At 51.0% G+C, this 19443-nt stretch overlaps 5 protein-coding genes across 5 annotated transcripts; 4 read left to right on the top strand and 1 right to left on the bottom strand.

Annotated features, from left to right (window-relative positions):
• Positions 1–5051: 5051 nt before the first annotated feature.
• PtA15_2A828 (uncharacterized protein) lies at positions 5052–5625 on the bottom strand (the record flags this gene model as incomplete). Its single annotated transcript, XM_053166888.1, has 2 exons — positions 5052–5519; positions 5599–5625. 2 exons carry the CDS (start codon positions 5623–5625, stop codon positions 5052–5054), a joined length of 495 nt encoding a protein of 164 aa, XP_053018066.1.
• Positions 5626–9299: 3674 nt separating this feature from the next.
• On the top strand, positions 9300–10597 carry PtA15_2A827 (uncharacterized protein; the record flags this gene model as incomplete). Its single annotated transcript, XM_053166887.1, has 6 exons — positions 9300–9336; positions 9402–9437; positions 9507–9567; positions 9650–10079; positions 10167–10321; positions 10393–10597. The coding sequence occupies 6 exons, from the start codon at positions 9300–9302 to the stop codon at positions 10595–10597; spliced, it is 924 nt and encodes a 307-aa protein (XP_053018065.1).
• Positions 10598–10854: 257 nt separating this feature from the next.
• On the top strand, positions 10855–12267 carry PtA15_2A826 (uncharacterized protein; the record flags this gene model as incomplete). Its single annotated transcript, XM_053166886.1, has 2 exons — positions 10855–12012; positions 12097–12267. 2 exons carry the CDS (start codon positions 10855–10857, stop codon positions 12265–12267), a joined length of 1329 nt encoding a protein of 442 aa, XP_053018064.1.
• An 874-nt stretch (positions 12268–13141) lies between these two features.
• PtA15_2A825 (uncharacterized protein) lies at positions 13142–14124 on the top strand (the record flags this gene model as incomplete). Its single annotated transcript, XM_053166885.1, has 2 exons — positions 13142–13226; positions 13307–14124. The coding sequence occupies 2 exons, from the start codon at positions 13142–13144 to the stop codon at positions 14122–14124; spliced, it is 903 nt and encodes a 300-aa protein (XP_053018063.1).
• A 3996-nt stretch (positions 14125–18120) lies between these two features.
• PtA15_2A824 (uncharacterized protein) lies at positions 18121–18671 on the top strand (the record flags this gene model as incomplete). Its single annotated transcript, XM_053166884.1, has 3 exons — positions 18121–18179; positions 18233–18340; positions 18587–18671. 3 exons carry the CDS (start codon positions 18121–18123, stop codon positions 18669–18671), a joined length of 252 nt encoding a protein of 83 aa, XP_053018062.1.
• Between the last annotated feature and the right edge of the window lie 772 nt (positions 18672–19443).

The following is a 19443-nucleotide window of genomic DNA, read 5'->3' as shown; positions in this document are numbered from 1 at the left end:
TTGTCATCAGGGTTTTTTGGTTCCCCAGGGGGATTTTGCCCCAAGCATAGGCACAAAAATGTGTGAATCAGCCAAAAAAATCATTACCCGATGCCCCCTGATGTATGAATTTTGCCAAACTTTTTGAATTTTGGTTACCCACCTCTATAGGGGGTTTCCACAGTCCTGAATCAGAATATGGATTAGCACTAGTCTGGAGTTAGCTGCAGGTTTAACTTAGGCTAATCCCTAGCACCCAATGGGGATGCTCTTAAGCGCCCGCGCTGCCAGCTATTCTACAGAGAGCGTCCTGTGGAGACGCGCGGTCCTTTGGGACCAACCATTGTGGTGAGAAAAAGTGGTCCCTGCATAGAAATGCCGCTCCAAGATGATTCCCGGGTAAATTTGGGTGATCTGGAGAGCTCTTCTCCGCTCCGCAAGTAGGTATGGGGCGCAATAATTGTAAACGCAGGTAAAAGTAACATATAGAATAACCACAAAACACATATAAAGCCACAGTAAAACAGTAAAATAGGCCAAGAAGTACACAAAAGAGAAACTCTGCCCAGGTAAGTAAAATCTCCACAGTAAGGAATCTGTACCAGAGTAATAACAAGAATGAATCAAAAAAAACTGTAAAACATAATAAGATGCTGGGGGGGGGGGGGGGGGGGGGAACTCCCTCCCCCCCTCTGTAGAAAAGGAAAAAAAAAAAAACATCAGAGAAAGAAACCATTCTCCTCCATCCGCCTCTCACACAGGCAATCTGCCAAGCCACACTCCCACAATCACACATGTTTCCTGTCCATTCCGTTCTCACACAGATCTCCTGTCAACTTTGCCGCATTTCATCACCCACTGTTGGAATCCTCTTGCCTTAGCTTCCTCGCCCCTGTCTATTCTACAATACCAGGATCCCACACGCCGCCTCCGCCCCAGCTACACCCGCTGACGTAGCCCGCTTTGGCTGCCATGGCTTCCCCCAGTCACTGCCGCTACTAGCCAGTCCGTGCCGGCCTGCTTAAGTTGAGTCCTGCTCCGCCGCCGCCGCACCATGTACAATAACTCCGCGCTCTGCCTCAAAGACATACTCCTCGCTGTGCCACTCCGCGCCAGCCTTGTGGAATCTGCAGTCCGCAACCTGCGCAAATCCGTGCGGTCAATTTGGGTCCACATCCCGTATTTACCACTACACCGTTCAAGAGGCTTGATCAAGCTAGCTAATCTCCCTGCGGTAGGTGCAATGCAACCCAAACTTAACCAAGTCCTTTGCTGCTGCGGGCGTGTGTCTTGTAAATCAAGCCTCAGACACCCCTTGGCAGGAGGGACTTGCGCCTTATTGCCCCTTTTTGCAGGGGCAAGATTCAAGATTTTAGTGGGAGGAATTTTCAAAAGTGTATAATTCCTTGCTTCCAAAACCTTCTTGAGACTAAATTTTCTGAGGTTGAAGACTGGCTTGTGCCCGCCCAATCTGGATAATTTGAGGCATCTCAAACCATTCCCTCCACTCCAAGAAGACACATCAAAAACACTGAATCTGTGAATTTTACATGGAAAAGGTCTGTGCTCAGCACCTCAGTTCCACAGTTCTGTCCACCATAAAACGTAGAGGGGATCAATGGAGATAGAATAATTCCTACTCTTTTCTCCAGACTCTTCTGCTGACCTTGAGCTAATCACATGGGAGTGGGTGTGATACACTGTCAAAAAAACTCGAGAAAGCGCTGCCAGTTGACATGCAGCATACTCAATTCAATACTCAATTAGAGCCAGGTTCATACAAACTAATCCCAGGCTGGAACACCCTGGAATATTTGGAAGTTGCTCAACTTCTTGTAGGGCACAGTGCACTAGACAAGCTGAGCTTTGAGGCAATTGCTCAGCTGGGATCTGCATGGTGTCTGAGGAAATTGCTCAGCTGGGATCCATTGGGCTTGTCAGGCAGCATCAGCCCCTCCTCCCCGGTCAAGAGGACCAGACAAACAAGCACTTGGAGGACTCCCTCCCGGTTGACATCAGCATACACATGTCAACCGGAAGGAGTCCCTCCCGGTCAAGAATTGCATATGGTGTTGCAAGCCCATCTGGGCACTCACCAAAGTTTGGCCAAAAAAAGGCCAAGCGCGTGTGGCCAACGCTAAAGCCTGCTTGGCCGATCCTCAAGCCCCCCTGGCACACTCCCAACCCCCGCTTGGCATATTGCAAAGTGGGTGGGGTTTGGCACAAAGCCCCGCTGGGCCGATTTCAAGCAAGGGTGCCACGCACGCCAAACGCTGTGCTGGTCATCAAGGAGAGAAGTTTCCCTCCTTGATGGTCGGTCTCCAGACCGGTCATCAAGAAGAGAAGACGCCCTTCTTGATGATCAATAAAAGTATCGCCCACCGTGAAGGGAGTCTTTCCTCCCCGATGACCAGCCTACAGACCAACCATCAAGAAGGCAAAGCTCCCTTGTCAGTGTCCGATGTGCGATGTTGAGAAAGGAGAACGTTTCCCTGTCAGGTTGTGGTTCTGCTACTCTTAGCTTTATCATACCTGCTGGTGTCACTCATTCATGACCTGTCATTTACGGGTCTTCCCCTCAATTAGGGATCTTCATGTGACACCAGTGGATGTTCATTGACCCACCTGCAGCTATTCATATCCAAGTGTCCTTAGTACAGTGGTTAGTACACTTGACATGGATATAAGAGACATGGGTTCAACTCCCATAGGACACATAATATTTTATGGAGTTTCACAGGTTATGAGCCCAGCGCTACCGCGTGATACCTAGGATATTATGGAGTCTTGGTATGATAAACCCCTTTCATAGCACGGGGGGCTGTCAGGTTGTGGTTCTGCTACTCTTAGCTTTATCATACCTGCTGGTGTCACTCATTCATGACCTGTCATTTACGGGTCTTCCCCTCAATTAGGGATCTTCATGTGACACCAGTTGATGTTCATTGACCCACCTGCAGCTATTCATATCCAAGCGTCCTTAGTACAGTGGTTAGTACACTTGACATGGATATAAGAGACATGGGTTCAACTCCCATAGGACACATAATATTTTATGGAGTTTCACATTCCCCTCCTCGAGGGCACGTTGTTCTTTCCTGTTGAGGCAGAGACAAGGGCTGGTGTCTCATGACCGGTGTGTTGCCATCGGCCCAGAGCTTGATCTCGGCCAAGCGGGACTTGGCTGTGTGCCAAGCTCTGGCCCCCGCGCAAGCTGCCTGATCAAGCCCGCTGGGCACATACCCAACCTCCGGAGGCACTCGGCCAAGCGGGAGTTGGGTATGTACCCAGACGCGCTTGCAACACCATACCACAGTTGACCGGGAGCAGTCCCTCCCGGTCAACAGTCACCTCCAACAGGCGACTGGGAGCGGCCCCTCCCGGTCAACATCAACATACACATGTCGACCAGGAGGAGTCCCTCCCGGAAGACATCAACATACACATGTCAACCGGGAGGATTCCCTCGACCGGGAGCGGCCCCTCCCGGTCAACATCAACATACACATGTCGACCGGGAGGATTCCCTCCCGGTCAACATCAGCATACACATCCGGTCGACTGTGGTATGCGATTCTTGACCGGGGGGGACTCCTCCCGGTCGACATGTGTATGGTGATGTCAACCAGGAGGGACTCCTCCCGGTCGACATGTGTATGTTGATGTCAACCGGGAGGGGCCGCTCCCGGTCGCCTGTTGGAGGTGACTGTTGACTGGGAGGGACTGCTCCCAGTTGACTGTGGTATGTGATTCTCGACCGGGAGGGACTCCTCCCGGTCAACATGTGTATGGTGATGTTGACCGGGAGGGGCCGCTCCCACTCGCCTGTTGGAGGTGACTGTTGACCGGGAGGGACTGCTCCCGGTCGACTGTGGTATGTGATTCTCGACCAGGAGGGACTCCTCCCGGTCGACATGTGTATGGTGATGTTGACCGGGAGGGGCCGCTCCCGGTCGCCTGTTGGAGGTGACTGTTGACCGGGAGGGACTGCTCCCGGTTTACTGTGGTATGCAATTCTCGACCGGGAGGGACCGCTCCCGGTCAACTGTTGTGTACAGTGGTCAACAAGGGGGAATAGTTGATCCTTGTCCCAGCTGAGGACTTCTTAGGGGGCGCAGTCATGAGCACTAATGACTGAGCTGCACAGATCTGGTGGGCTTAGCACCAGGCTGTGCTGAGCGAGTCTGGAAGACTCGTGGACTCAACAGGGAAGGAACAGGGAAGAACCCTTGTACAAATCAAAGTAATATCAAAGACATCGCATGTCAACTGACACTGATTTCTTGAGTTTTTTTCACAGTGATAGGTGAGCTATAGAAAAAATCAAGAAAGTACCTCAAAATTCCATTCTTGCTACGCGAGCTTGGGCAGCTAGGGTCTAAGAGCATCTCCAGCAGTCCGGGGGTGGATAGTGCTGACTTAAACAGGCTGTGGCTTGGGATGCACCAATTTTTGCTTACTCAAGCTGGTCCATGTGCTTTTGAAGGTCCAGCCAACCTCATCCTTCACAATACAACCAGCATTCCCTGTTGGGTGGCCTTTGTACAGGTACTTTTTGATGGAAGCATAAAAAATGTATCATTTTTGCCTCCGGCCTGCTACATTCCCATGTCTATAGCAGCCTGTGGAAGCCTGCGGCAGTTGAGAGACTTGGAAATCTCTGAGAGATTTGAAAAAAGTGAATCTCTGCCTGCCAAAAGCAACGTGATCCACCCCCGGACTGCTGGAGATGCTCTAAGTCCCTCCTGACGGAGGCTCCTTCGCGAGTTCAGCCCCGAAGTCTCGAGGGACCTTGTCAAGTTCGAATGCGACCAGTGTTTTTACCAATTGGGTGAGTTAAGGTCTGGGCCCTATGACATGTTTAACTTTAAGCTCATCCTAAATAAAAACTGAAAGAAATTTTACAAAGAAAATTCACGGAATGTAGATAGCCTATAAACTGCCCAAACAGTAATAGTGTAGTTACAGGAAATCATCTATAGCTTTCCATTCAGGCAATTTCTTGGAAAGGATGGCAAGAAAGACATGGAGCCAACCAGTGAACAAGCACGTCCAAAAGATGAGTGGGGTGTTCAAGAATATCTTCTTAGAAGAGTCCTCATGAGATATTCTCTTGAATCGGGAACCGTATGCCAGAGTACATAATGAGCGATCCCGAACAGACCCACGCATAATATGACCTCTCGCAGATAATCTCCTGCCATCATCGAAAGACCATTGACCCGATTCATCGCAACCTCCCCATGGCAAGTGCTGCCCGGCTGTTGTACTAGTTGCGCCAACTGATCTGGTGATTGTCCGGGAGGGGCGACGGCCACGGGCGCCTCATCGTGGGGAATGACGGCTTCGTGCGCGTGGAGGGGTTGGGCATTGGCCGCCGACAGGAGCTCTCCATCTGGAGTTAGTCCACACCCAGTCGGATTGTTCATCACTCCTTCACCAGTGACTTGAGCGATCACCGATTTTCCAGCAGAAACACCACCACTAGGGCCTTCAACGGACATCGAAACGGATACCTTGGGTCCAATACCGACGCAAACCTATATCCCAAAGAGCCGTGTTAGATCTGATGATTGGCTCCAATTATCGAAAAAAAAGACAACCACAACCACACTCAACTATGAAAAGCAGTGGTAACCACAGCATGTTTTTTATATCAACGAGCAGCTGGGGTGATGATTGAGATGATCAGGATGAGGTTTTTGACTATAGAACCATCCAATACAAGGAACCAAAGGAGCTAGTCAACAGACACCAGATTGTCAACAAAAACTGTCGTCTACAACTAAGTTTTTTGGTTAAACGACACACAAGAATCGGAGAAACAGCTCCGGCAAAATGAGTATTACAAGCTGCAGAACTGATCAGGCCCAGAAAGCCCCAGCGTCTTCCCCGTTTCACCCGGGCGTAGTGGGCCAGTCGTACGTGCCCATGGAGCAGCTGGGATGAGGCACACACTCAGTGGTACAACATACAAGTTATTTACTTGACGTAAAAAGTTGCTCATGATGGGCCAGTCGTCTTGGCGCTCGACAGATGCTGTACTTGGGGACGACAGTGCAAGCTCGTCCTGACTGCTTTACAAGGGGGCCTCATTGACAAGCCTCAACGAAGACAAGCTATGAAAGTGCTATGAAAGTAGTACAGTGATCCTGTATAGTATGACACTGACAATTCTTTATCCTATCAGGTGGAGAACGATGTGTCTGGGGATGTGCCTGGGGCCATGCAGGAAAGCCCTGCTCAATTTGCCCACTTCGCCCGAGCTCGGCGACGAGTCGGTTTACATACTACTGCAAATGGTTTCTCCGATGCCTGCCGGTTAGAGTCTGTGGGTCCGACCAGCTCTCGTGCGCCCGGATGAGCCGCTGCGGAAATCGTCGTGGGATGGACTTCCGAGAAGCTCATGATGCCACACATAGTTTCTTGTTAGACTCACTCAAATTCATGTAAAAAATGAACATTCCGTCTCTTTGCTAGCTACGTTTATGTCTCGCTTCTGGCCACAGGGATCAGCTGGCAACGAGCATCATAGCTAGCTACCAGTAAACAAGTAAGATAGACCATCACATAATGATATTTAAAACGCCATATAATGTTATGCCAGAGTAACCAAAAATTGGAAAGAGACGACATTTTTGTGGTTTTGTTTTTTCTGATTTCATCTATCCTGGTATAAAAAAAATCGAGCAGCAAATGATTTCCAGTGAAAAGTATGAAGCTGGGAGTAGTCTTTGCAAGACGAAGAATCACTTCAACCGGGCAGATCTTGCATTTTTAAGACTCCTACAGGGTGTTCAGCATAAGTGGCAACAGACGCGATAACATAAACTGTTGCAGCAAACCAAGCAAGCCAAAAATGAAGGGAGCCGTTCAAGAAAAACTTTTTGGAAGGGTCAAGGAGGTATTCATTTGCTCCACTGCCAAAAAAAGCCAAAGTCAATGTACGACAGGCCTGTAGGGTAAGACAACAAAGTCCGACGTTTTCCAACCACTTGATTGATTTGACCAAATAATCATTCGCATCGGCAATCTCAGTATGTTCCGCCAGGTGATCGATCTGTTGATCAGCTGCGCCGGATTTTTCAGCATTCTCGAGTTCTAAAGCGCGCGCGCTTCTTACAAGCAACGGTGAAACAAATACAATACATGTATCTGTATCTGCCTGTATTTGTATCTGTTTTGCACCCAATACTATTTATTTGTATTGTATTCAAATACCAATACTATACACATGTATTCAAACTTTGGTATCTTGTTGCAAATACAGCCCAATACAAGATACTGTATTTTTACGTTTTTTGATAGTTTTTCTGCATAAAGTCCACATTGGCCAAAAACAAGAAAATCAAGTTTTAATAATTTATTGGTACAATACTATGGTATTGTATCTTCAGGCAGATACAATACATTTGTATTTACAATCTTGTATTTTTCAACAGATACAATGCACAAGTATCTGAAGATACTGTATTGTATAGTATCTGTTTCACCGTTGTTACAAGCCCATCAGGAGTTCCGACAACTTGTGCTTCAACTGGAACAGAATTGGTCGTTGCTCGCCGAGTGCCGGCCACTGGTTCTGCGATGCTGGGGTGTGTGGTCATCGTGGGCTTTGCCGTACTAGCAACGAGTTCTCCATGGGTTGATACACCGTTCTCTTTGGGACTGTCAACCATACCTTTCAATGAAGCTGTGAGCTCCTCGCTGCCGAGTATCGAGTGGATGGGCATAATGACCATGCAAGCCTACCGAAAGAACAAGCCCGAGTTAGATTTGTTGCCCATCTATCTCACCAATTGCAGATGTAAAAATATGCCAAACTCAACTACAAAAAGCAGTGGTAAACACAACATGTTTTTCTATCAAGCCAAGGGGCGATTAATTGGTGATGATTGAGATATGTGAAAGTAGCTGGAAGATTTCTTTTGTACAAGAAAAAAAAAAAAACCGATGATGAATCAAGAGAATCGAGAGGAAGTGATAGGAGCTGGGAATTCACCAAAATCAGGCTGATTACGTTCTGTGTACCAGGCATCCAGTGGAGGTACCCTCAACTCAATTACCAGTGTGTACGCCATGGAGTGGATCAAAGATCAGCCTGATTTGAACATAAGGTCAACATGTTTGAAGCCTGAATCCCACATGCTCAAACAGCTGAAATCAGAAAGTGTTGCCAAAGGAACATACGGTCTGGTACTCTCCAGAGAGTGCCACACTTTCCCCCCTGGTGTTGGCTTCACAGACAATGAAGGCCTGCTTCTTGTTATTGTTTTGGTGTCATGTAGTATTTTTTAAGACTGCTGATGGGAGGCCGCACTTTGTGTGAGGCGCTTTGCGCTGCACCCCCCTGCAGAAGAGGGACTTGTGCTAAGTTTGTGGATTGACAAGTTCTAGCCTGTATACATAATCAAATAAGAATCTGAGTTTGGCTGGGTGGAATATCCAAACCTCTATAATTCCTTGCTTCCTTAACTCTATGTGCAATAAAATTGCTTAGATTGAAGACTAGCTTGTGCCTGGTGAACCTAAGGAATTTGGGTAACTTCTCAACATCCCTTCCAGTCCAAAAAAACCCTTTAAAAACACTCAAAATAAGGATTTTGCACAGAGAGGGTCTGTGCTCCCCAACTCAGCTTCCACAGTTTGCTCTCCACCAGAACATAGAGGGGATCATGGGAGGTAAAAAAAAAATTGTATCCTTTCTGCAGCATGTTCCAATGAGAGAGATAATAAAATTGGAGTGGATGTGGTAGCCGAGCTGTAGAAAAAATAAACAAAATGCCTTGAAAATCCATTCTTGGTGCGCGATTCGCGAGCTCACCCCCGAAGTCTCGAGGGACTTAATTACACACATGACTGCGATCCCTGAAGGTTCCCTGCAGAGCCCGAGTCTCCATAAGATCAGTACACCAGCTGAACACAATATGCCAGGCGGGTGTCTAACTCCGAAAGGGAAAAAAACATATTGGGGCACTCCTTCCCCTCTGCAGGAGAAAGTTGAATGTTTGTTGGCCTGATCACAGGATGAAGAAAGTAGAGAATGATTAAACTATTGAAGCTGTGGCCGTTCCCTCCGCAACATGGAGAGAAAGGATGGGGAAACAGCTGGCAAGATGAAGGAGAAAGTGCGAGATTACTGAACAAAGGGTGGTTGTCTTGAAGAATCAAGTTCCTCCTGTACTGTCGAAGATCACCAATTGCGGGCAATTAGTCCCTTCTGCGGGACTGGGTTTATATTTGCGGATGTGAGGTGAGGCTGGGGGTTGCTCTCCCAGCCACTCCCGCCCACCAACCACACCCGCCCACGACCACGCACGATGGGATGGATGAGCACCCTGGCCAGCGTCGGAATCGGTGAGCACACTCCCCAGCACTCCATACTCCGCCCACCCCTCCTGACCACTTGCCCCTCACTCCAGCATTGGGATCCCCGCTGGTCTATCTCGACCAGTACCGTTGAGTGCCCGCGTCGTTTCTTGTTGGGTGACAGCCAGCTGACCGCCTTGACGGATGATGTTTTCCAGGCGCGATCCAGAAGACGCAGAGCTCCCAAGGCTTCTCGCACCTGATCTGTGTCGTGCTTCTGTTCGTATCCCCAGCTCCAGCCTCCTGCATATCCATAGACGAGCGTGCTGATCTGCCCCTCTCCCACCACACCGGCGCCCAGGATAGCGAACATTACGCGGCTGTTCTACTGGCTCGGCCAGCGCTTCGACACGGCCCTGCTCGTCCAGTCCTTCCTGATGATCGGCGCCCAGTTCGCCCTCCTGCGCCTCTGCCTCAAGCACCCCGCCCGGCCGGCCGACCAGCCCGCCCCGCTCGCCGGGAACCCGTACGACGACCACCCTGCCTTCCAGCCCTCCGCCGGGCCCGAGCCGCTCAGGAGCAGGTCCCCGCCCACGCTGCAAGCCGCTCCCCCACCCTCCGCCGCTGCCCCCTCCCCCGGCGTCAGTCGCTCCGCCGGCCGCTCCTTCGACTATTACGTCGACTTCTTCGCCCTCCTCTTTGCCGTCCAAGCCGCACTCTTCATCCTCTTCCAGCGCTACGACTGGTTCATCCAGGCCATCGGCTTCTTCTCCCTCGGACTCGAAAGCACCGTCTGTATCATGTATCCTCTCTCCCACCTGAAACTCGTCCAGTCCATTGATCCAATCCCATCTCTCTCTCTCTCTCTCTCTCTCCAGCTACCAATCCCTCAACTCATCACCAACTTCCGTCGGAAATCACTGGCCGGGCTCAGCTCGATGGTCCTGTTTGGCTGGCTGTTTGGGGATAGCTTCAAATCGATCTACCTGGTCTTCATCACCCCAGACTCGAACTCGATCCAATTCAAAATATGGTCAGTGGCGATCCCCGGATCCAGGAGCCCATCTTGCGTGTCCTTCTAACACCGATTTCTCTTGGACACAGTGCACTCTTTCAGCTGTCGATCGATATCTTGATCCTCGCACAGGCGCTGATCTATCGGCGCCAGACCAAGCTGGACTCCATCGAGCTCGACGGCTCTCCCGACCATTCGGCTTCGGCGGCGGGCACCCCCGACCCGGCCGGCCATCAGGACGATGATCCCCGCTCTCGGCTGATGATCGTCGAAGACTCGGGCCATGTCGTCTAGGAGCGCTTTCTGTTACACATACTTCTCTTCCCTGTTTCTATAGATAGACAGACCCACCCGGAGGAGATGCGACTTAGAAATTGTATAAATAGCCATCTCTCTCTCTTACATAGCCAGCATCTTGTACTTTCTCTTTGGATTGTTATATCTGTATGAGGATATATGGCATTTGTTTGTTTTTTTCGTGTTCGAATTTATTCGGTGTCCGTTCGTCCGTCGAGGGCCGAGTTTCCGAGCAGCAACCACGACGAGGGAAGATGATGGATGGCGCGAGGCTGTCGGCCCAGTTGGACGAGCTCCTCTCGAGCCAGCCGATGTCAGTCGCCGTTCCCCCTCCGCTGCTGCTCCCACTGACCCTGTCCTCCTCCCCAAGCACCCGGCTCGAGATCTCCCCCTCCGGCCTCCCGCCCGCCGCCGAGAACGCCCACCACCCCTTCCTGCTCTGCGGCGCCGACCAGCTGGCCATCCCCCAGAAACCACTCGCCCTCATCTACGCACACGCCTCCCAGCGCTTCCACCGCCTGTACGATGCCAGCAAGACCGAGGACCCACACACCGCCCGCGACGCCTTCCAGCTCACCCGGCTGCTGCTCATCCAGAACCCAGACCATCTCACCGCGCTCTCCGTCCGCAGGAAGCTGATCATCCCCCAGCATCCCGACCGGCTCCCCAGCGAACTCGAACTCACCAGGCTCCTGCTCTCCATCCCCTCCCACGCCAAGTCCACCGCGCTCTGGTTCCACCGCCGATGGGCCCTCCACCACCTCTTCCCGCCCACGCCCACAACAGGACGACCAGGATCTGAGGCCGCCGACTTGATCTACAGACCTCTGGCTGAGCTGCCGGCCCCGCTCGTCCAAGCCGAGCTCGAATTCAGCCTCACCACCTGCGAGCTCTACCCGCGCAACTACTACGCCTGGTTCCACCGCAAATGGCTCGTCTACCAGCTCGTCCACTCCGCCGATCAATCAGCGACCGCTGCCGACGAGGCACTCGAGGCCGAACGCGCCCGGATCCTGCGCTTCGTCCGCCTCCATCCGCGCGACCACTCCGCCGCCAACTACATCTCCTTCCTGCTCTCCTGCTCGATCGCCCAACCAGGACCCCTGTTCATCCGCTCCTGCCATGCCGCCTTTGCCGCCTATCCCGAGTACGAGTCCTCCTGGGCCCTGCTCAAGGCCCTCGTCCTCTCCAACACCCTCTCCCCCGCCCAGACCCGCGCGCTCATCCAGGCCAGCCCCGCCGCCCAAACCCTCCGCCTCTCTCTCCAAACCCCTGTGCCTGCCTCTCACCACCCAGCAGTAGTCACTCGCGCCCAGTCTGCGGCCACAATCACCCTGGCTGACCTCCATGCCGACGCTCTCCGGCGCTCTCAAGCGCTCTGTCTGCGGACCCTCTACTTCTTGGGCTGCCATGTCGGTCCCCCTTCTTCTTCTCCCTCTGCCACAATCTCGGCTATACCGCTTTACTGATCCGCCGTCACTTGTCTGTTTTCTCAGTTCAAGTGGATCGAGTGGACAGACGAGCTGGCCCAACGCATCCTCAAATCCTCCCTCCATCCTTCTTCTTCCTCCTCGGATTCACTTCTTCCCCATTGTCTTGCTATCTCTTCCTTATCCGCCGCTGATCTCGCCGCGTTGAAGACCCTCATCGACCGCTTCTTTGCTTGACCCCTGTCTCTCTTCTTTGGCCTGCCTCTCCTTGTCATGTTTCTTTTTTCCGGATGTGAGCAGCTTGAGTCAGCAGTGACTGACAGATGTCACAGGCCATGCAGAATCCATATTTTGTCGTGTTTTTGTGTGGCTGGGTGGTGGATTTGTTCAGGGGGGATCGGGGAAATCGAAGTGTACATATTCGGCCCAGTGTTTCAAGTGTGTGTTGTGTGTAGATCCGGGCTAATCAGGGCCGATGCGCATGCTGATGATGTACATAAACAAACTTATCTCAGACTAATTTATTTGGCCGGGAGAGATAGATGGAGGCAGTGAGTGCTGGAGTGTGCTGTTTGAGTGAAGATGGCCATCCAAACAGCAGCCATCCCCGGCCCACGCCCACTGCTGTCCCCACCAGCAACCACCCCGGAGCCAGCTCGCCCAGCCCACCACCAACCACCCCCTAAACCACCACCCCCACCTCAACCACCGACCGGCGTCACCCAGAGCTAACGAGCAACGAGCGCAAGCACGGCGCCGAGATGTCTGCCGACTCCTCCTCGACCCACCGGCCCTCGCCCGCCTCCGCCTCCAGCTCCACTACAATCCTCGGCACGCCGGCGATCACCACTTCAGCGGCCGCGACGGCCAGTCGGGCCAAGCCGGAATCGACAAGCTCACATCTGGTCGAATATTTCATCGCTGGAGGCGCCGCGGGCGCCATGTCAAGGACGGTCGTCTCGCCCCTCGAACGCCTCAAAATCATCTTGTAAGCCCGTCCCTCTGGTCTCTTTTCCTCCACATCCTCGAGTCTCCGCCCGATCGCTTATCCTTTCTCTCTTGCGCGGTGCTTAGTCAGTGTCAAGGGCCCGGATCGGCGAATTACCAGGGAATGTGGCCCTCGCTCGTCAAGATCGGCAAGGAAGAAGGCTGGCGTGGGTATTTCAAAGGCAATGGCATCAACGTCGTTCGGATAGGTCCGTTTTTCGCCTCCTTCCTGTTTCCCCGCCCCGCAGAAACCTGCTGATGCTTGGATCTGTGCCCCCGCTCAATACAGCGCCTTATTCAGCTATCCAATTTTCGTCCTACGAGATTGCCAAGAAACTGTTGTCAAGATTCTCGTCGACGGGCGAGCTGACGACGCCGCTAAGACTGGGAGCGGGCGCGATAGCGGGGATCTGTTCGGTGGTGTCGACGTATCCGTTAGATCTAGTGCGGTCGCGGCTGAGCATCATCTCCGCGAGTATCGGGACGCGGCGGCCGACTCGAGGAGGGGTCGAGGAGCGGGGGATGGGGATGATCGGGATGAGCATGCACGTGTACAAGCACGAGGGCGGGCTGCGGGGCCTGTACCGGGGCCTAGTGCCGACAGTGATCGGCGTGGCGCCCTACGTGGGCTCGAACTTCGCCGCCTACGAGCTCCTCAAAACCTACTTCTGCCCGCCCGTCTCCGGCATCGCCGGCGCCCGCCAACAGCCCAGCGTGCTCCGCAAACTCGCCTGTGGCGCACTCGCCGGCGCCTTCTCCCAGACGATCACCTACCCGCTCGACGTCCTCAGACGCAGGATGCAGGTCACCGGCATGGCGAGCATGGGCTTCCAGTACAACGGCGCCTGGGACGCCACCCTCAAGATCCTCAAGAAAGAGGGCCTCGCCGGCCTCTATAAGGGCCTGTGGCCCAACTTCCTCAAGGTCCGTCTTCCCCTCTTCGTGTGCTCCCTCGATCCTCTCGGCCTCCCAAATCCGCTTATCCTTCCATTCTTCTTTCTTTCGTATACACTGCCCTTTCGCACCCTCGCCGCTCCGCAGGTCGCCCCTAGCATCGGCACTTCGTTTGTCACGTACGAAATCGTCAGAGACTACTTGCTATCTTAGACAAAAATCACATACACACACACACACAACGCACACATATACAGTATACACTTTCTCCTCTTTTTCTTCTCGCTTTTCCAGAACCCTTCTCTGACTCCTTCTCCCTTGGTTGGTTTTGTATAATATCTTCCATATGAAATAACAAGTATAAACAATCGTTCCCGTTTTTTACCATTACCATATTATCATAGAATTCTTTATTTTTATTCTTTTTTGATTCTTATCGTATGTGATCTGAACAAAGGAAAAGCGTCTATCTATCTCACTCTATCTATGTAAAAATCTGTTCGTGTGTGCGAGGTCGCTTCTTCCTCATTGTCCCCTTTTTTGAATATATATTTTGGTCGCTCGATGGCCCCTTAATTGTAGCTAAACTTTCTTTTCCTTTCCGCTTCTTCGATAGAGGGACTTGATCTACATAGTTACTTTTCTTTCTGAAGACAAAAAGTGCGTACACACAGCACCGCCGCCTCCGACTGCACGCTCCGCGCCTAGCATATGCCGCTCCGCCTCCGCCGTTTGAAGGCCCTGCGCCGCCCCAGCTGCCTGCGGAGCCCTCGTGCCCCGCAGCACCGCGCGCCGGAAACTCCGTTGACACTTTGGCACCCCGTGCCCTACGACCTATGTAACCTCCAACCAGCCAGTGTTAGACTGGGCTCGCGCGTGCACGCCAGCCCAGTCGTGGACTGAGAATCCCTGCGAGATGTCGGAAATCCCTCTCGATTGAAACCCGCTTCAATCCCGCGCGAATCTGAGACTCTGAGACCATCCGCACCGGGCGCTAAGTTAGCCCGGATTAGGGCACTTAGTTCGACCCCGCAACCGCATCGGGTTGGATCAACTGGGGATCAACTTGACCCGGAGCTTGGTTTGGAGCTAGTGGGGTATAAATCTAGCCCCCACTAGTCCTCGGACTAACCTCAAAATGAATATTCATCATGCTTTTCAGCATGAACTTTATGTGTTTAGGTGCCAAACACATAACATATAGGCACCTAAACACATAACCTCCGACGGCCTCGGACCCGCTAATCCCCACCCATGCGGATGGCCAATCGGATTATCCTATTCCAATCGTAATCCGAGCTAGTTAGCCCAGGCTAATCTAGCCACGGATGCGGATGCCCTGACTGCCACTCCACACCGCGCTTACACTTCAAAGCTGGCACACTAAGGTTCCAATCCGGACCCCGCAGATCCGGCAAAATCCGGAAACCCCGCAGACCGGATCGGGGTTCGGGATTGAGCTAGAGAAATCCGGCATCCGGCCGGATAGTGAAAAGCACTCCAAAAGCGACATTTATGCGGGTAAACCTCAGAAAACACCCGAAAATAAGGTCTTTTCTCGGGGAATACCCGTGAAACCCGCATGAATCGGGAGCTCTACCGGGGAATCCCCGGCATACCCGATCAAATTGGCACTTTTTTTGGGAAATGCCCCTTGCTTTCAGATCCGGGAAAATCCGGCCGGATTCCGGATAAGACCAGGGTCAGGGTGCGGGATGGCTGATATCCGGCTCCGGGGCACCGGATCGGAACCTTATGGCACACACACTCCAAACCCCATCGCCACCCATTGCCAGCAAGAAAACAACTCATCAAAAACAATCACATAACAACTTGAGGTTAAACTGTCGCGCGCGATTGTTTGAGTTGCTGCTAGCTGGTAAGGTTTTTTTTTGGCGCCCATCGACCAACGTCATCTAGTGCGACTCGTCGCCAATTGATAATCTCTTTGCTCTGACTAGTCTACTCCTTGGGGTCCCATAGATCTTGCTCGGCTACCTCCATCCTCCAAGCCCCTCAGCGCCCTTCTTATTGCAAGTCATTGTGACATGCACTACCTGAATTGACTGCTCGGACCAGTAGTTCTGATGAGTCCTCGGCCTGGTCTGTCCGAACAGTTCTCGGTCATGGCCGTCCAATGAGATGTCAAACAGCCTTGTTCAAGCAGTCACCAGAAGTGCCCATTGGCTCAGACAGGCAAGTCGGACCTCTTGTCGGACGGCCATATCCGAGAACTGCTCGGACCGGCTCGTCCGAGCAGTTGAACTTTGCAATGATGGGTCAAGCTGTAACTCTTCACTCAAAACCACTGCCAGACAGCATTTCGAGGCTGGTGCAACACATCCTGAATGTGTGAAGTATTAGGAGTGGAACAAATGTCTGTTGTAGGCTGAATAGTGCTTTTTTGGTGAATCAACATGTGAAAAACTTATCTTGGTCAGGGTAAGAATCAATGAAGATGTGAATGAGTAGGATAAGTTGATATCATTCCAACTCTTCATTTTACCTGATTTTTTGATACAAAAATTGGAGGGCATCAATTCATACATACTTGAAGAATATCTTGAATTTTGATACTTGGCACATGTATAACTGAGAAGCTGTGGTATTGGCAATGGTGTGGAATGTGTGTGTTGGGAGGACTAGATTCCATTCTAACTCAGGTTGAGGCATTAGTAGGTAAATTATATTTCTGTTCTTCTCTTACCTGATTTTCATCTTAATGTGTGCACTATTTGCAGTGCCCCCATGTTACACAGGAGGGACAGAAGATAGCTGAGTCATTCCCAAATTCATTATTCACTATTTGTATGCCATGAAACTATTTTCAATGCTTTCCAATGAATGAGATATTTTGTGTCACTCTGAGTACCATTGGTTCACAGCCAAATTAAGTGGGTACTCTTTGGAGTGACCCTTTGAAATTGTTACTCAAGAGTTAACCAAAATAGAAATGTCATTCCAAAGAATGATTCAATCTTTCATGACAATAAGAACCATGATTCTGTGTTTTTTCACTATTTGTATGCCATGAAACTATTTTAAATGCTTTCCAATGAATGAGATATTTTGTGTCACTCTGAGTACCATTGGTTCACAGCCAAATTAAGTGGGTACTATTTGGAGTGACCCTTTGAAATTGTTACTCAAGAGTTAACCAAAATAGAAATGTCATTCCAAAGAATGATTCAATCTTTCATGACAATAAGAACCATGATTCTGTGTTTTGAAGGATTTAGCTATGTGATCTGACAATTGATTGGTTCCAGGCCACATGGGATCATATTATTTCAAGTGCTTGCTGCAATGCTGGCCTGCCAACCCACACAGTCAATATCTCACATAATACAAAGGGGGTTACTAAACGTACCCGGTTTTTCCGCGTTTGTACCCGGTTTTTGCGTACCCCCTTTTCCGCGCGCGTACCCGGTTTTTTTCTACTCATTTCTACGCAACGCAAGTAATATCAAAATTTGTCTAAAATGATGAAAAAAATTATCATGCAATCAGAATACCAAAAAAACCAATTTTAATTAATTAATTATTTTTTGCATACCCCCTTTTCTGGGGTATATACTTAGGGAATAACTTTTTCGTTACATGCCCCAGCCGCAAAAAAATTTCAGGGCACTTATCCCACTTTCTTAAATACACAGAATCCTAGAATTATAGATCTAAGTTTTGGGGTGTTTTATTTACATAATTTCAAAAAAAGAGTGCACACAACAATTAAAAACAAGGAAAAGTTGAAATCCCCAAAGACCCAAAGGCCCTATGGATGACCCTCCAGCTGTGCTGCAGCAACAAGCAAAAGTGGGCCGGTTGTTAAAGGTGTCCAGGGAGGGCCTAACCAAGTGGTTAGGGGGCTCCCAGGGAGGGGGTAGGACGAAACCGGATCCCCTGGGGTTCCAACTGATGGAACTGCCCACCTTAAATACGCTGCCCAGAGACCCACCCACCTCACAGCTTGTCCTCAACGACTCGCTGTTACTGCTCGCCAATCAACCGCCACGGTCCACGTTACAGGTTGTTACCACTGCCATGCTTGTCACCGCTTGCCACTTCGACCGCCGCCACATTTCCCACTGCAACAGACCCTGTTCCCCTTCAACTACGATAGGTTTGCCTGCCACTGCGCAGTTGCCACTGACATTTGGATTGATACCACTAACTTTTTTTTTGGCCGTTGGTGACATCCGAATGTACATCATGTCCCTGCGCGGCCTCAGCCCGACCAACATGCAACCTGAACCAACCCTTCGCTACAGGTATGTATTGCCAAGCACAAGCGTGCGAATACCAGCATTTCCCTCTGCTATAGCTACGACTGTCCAATCTGGAAGAACTGTGCCACCCTTCGCTCTGGCTCTATCCCCGCCAATACTACTCCTCCTCCTACTGGCCATGTGAACGGCTCCGGAATCGGCGGGTCCACTGGCTCGATCTCCTCTCAGCTGAGGCCTGACAGTGGGCGACGCACTCTCGCGGAATGTGCACGGTGTAAGCAATTTTTTGCCTCTCTGCCCTGTTAAATTATGTTCCGGGGCTACAAAGTGTGTCTTAACCCATTGTGATCAATGTTTTTTGTGTGTGTTTGTGCGCAGGATTTTTTTCTGCCATCCGAGTTGTATGTGATCCAGTAGTTGCACAACCCGCTGACAATCCATTGTGCCAGGAGCTTCGAGATCATGAACATCAACACCCTCAATACTGCTATTTTCCCCAACTTCAACCAGATCAATCAGCAGGACGCGCTCTAGCGCCGCTGCGACAAGTCGCCGCCCTTGGGCATGTCAAGTTTCTTCTCTACTAGAATGGCCAGTCCCTCTCTTATCCCCTACCCCTCTCAAAAGGTTTGCAATACTGACAGATGTGAGGGAGTGTATAGAGTTTAATTTTTTTATGGACAAGCATGGGGACCCTCTGGTCGACCGATACGAGGCAATGATGGTGTGGGACGGGTGGCCAACAACAATAGCCTACAGCTCTCCTTACATGATTTGTTTCTCACCAACGCTGCTGGAGTCATGTAACAAGCTGAGCTTGCAAAGGGTGCAGATCGTCCGGGGGTAGGCAATCATCTGCACGTACGACAGCGGCGCGCTTGGCATAGACGACTCTTGTGCACCAAATACTATCACTATCAATCGCAGGAGCTCCGGGTCAACCATGGCGCCAAGTGAGAGGCCAACAACGACGATGGTGAACGCAGAGTCCATGTGATGATGAAGGATAGTGACCTCTTCTATTGTGTCTTTGAAATGGACCCGCTCATACTCCACTAAACTCCCCACACTCCCTCTCCCCCGTTCTCCCAATCTCCTTTGTTAACTCCTTTCTCTCCTCAGGGCATCTCACTCTCTCTGTGTCTTTGTTTTTCTTTGGGGGGGGGGGGGGCAAAATATCTTGCTCAATAAAATTTGGCTATCACAATATTAAAATATTTTGCACAGTACACTTTGGCTATCAGAATATTTGGCCAAGCATATGGTGGGATTGGTGGTATTTTCACAAATGTTTTGCATTTTTTAG

Source organism: Puccinia triticina, chromosome 2A (assembly GCF_026914185.1).
Source record: "Puccinia triticina chromosome 2A, complete sequence".
In the NCBI taxonomy this organism is placed as follows: Eukaryota; Fungi; Basidiomycota; class Pucciniomycetes; order Pucciniales; family Pucciniaceae; genus Puccinia; species Puccinia triticina.
The sequence above is the reverse complement of the archived record's forward strand: the minus strand, read 5'-3'. Positions and strand labels throughout refer to the sequence as shown.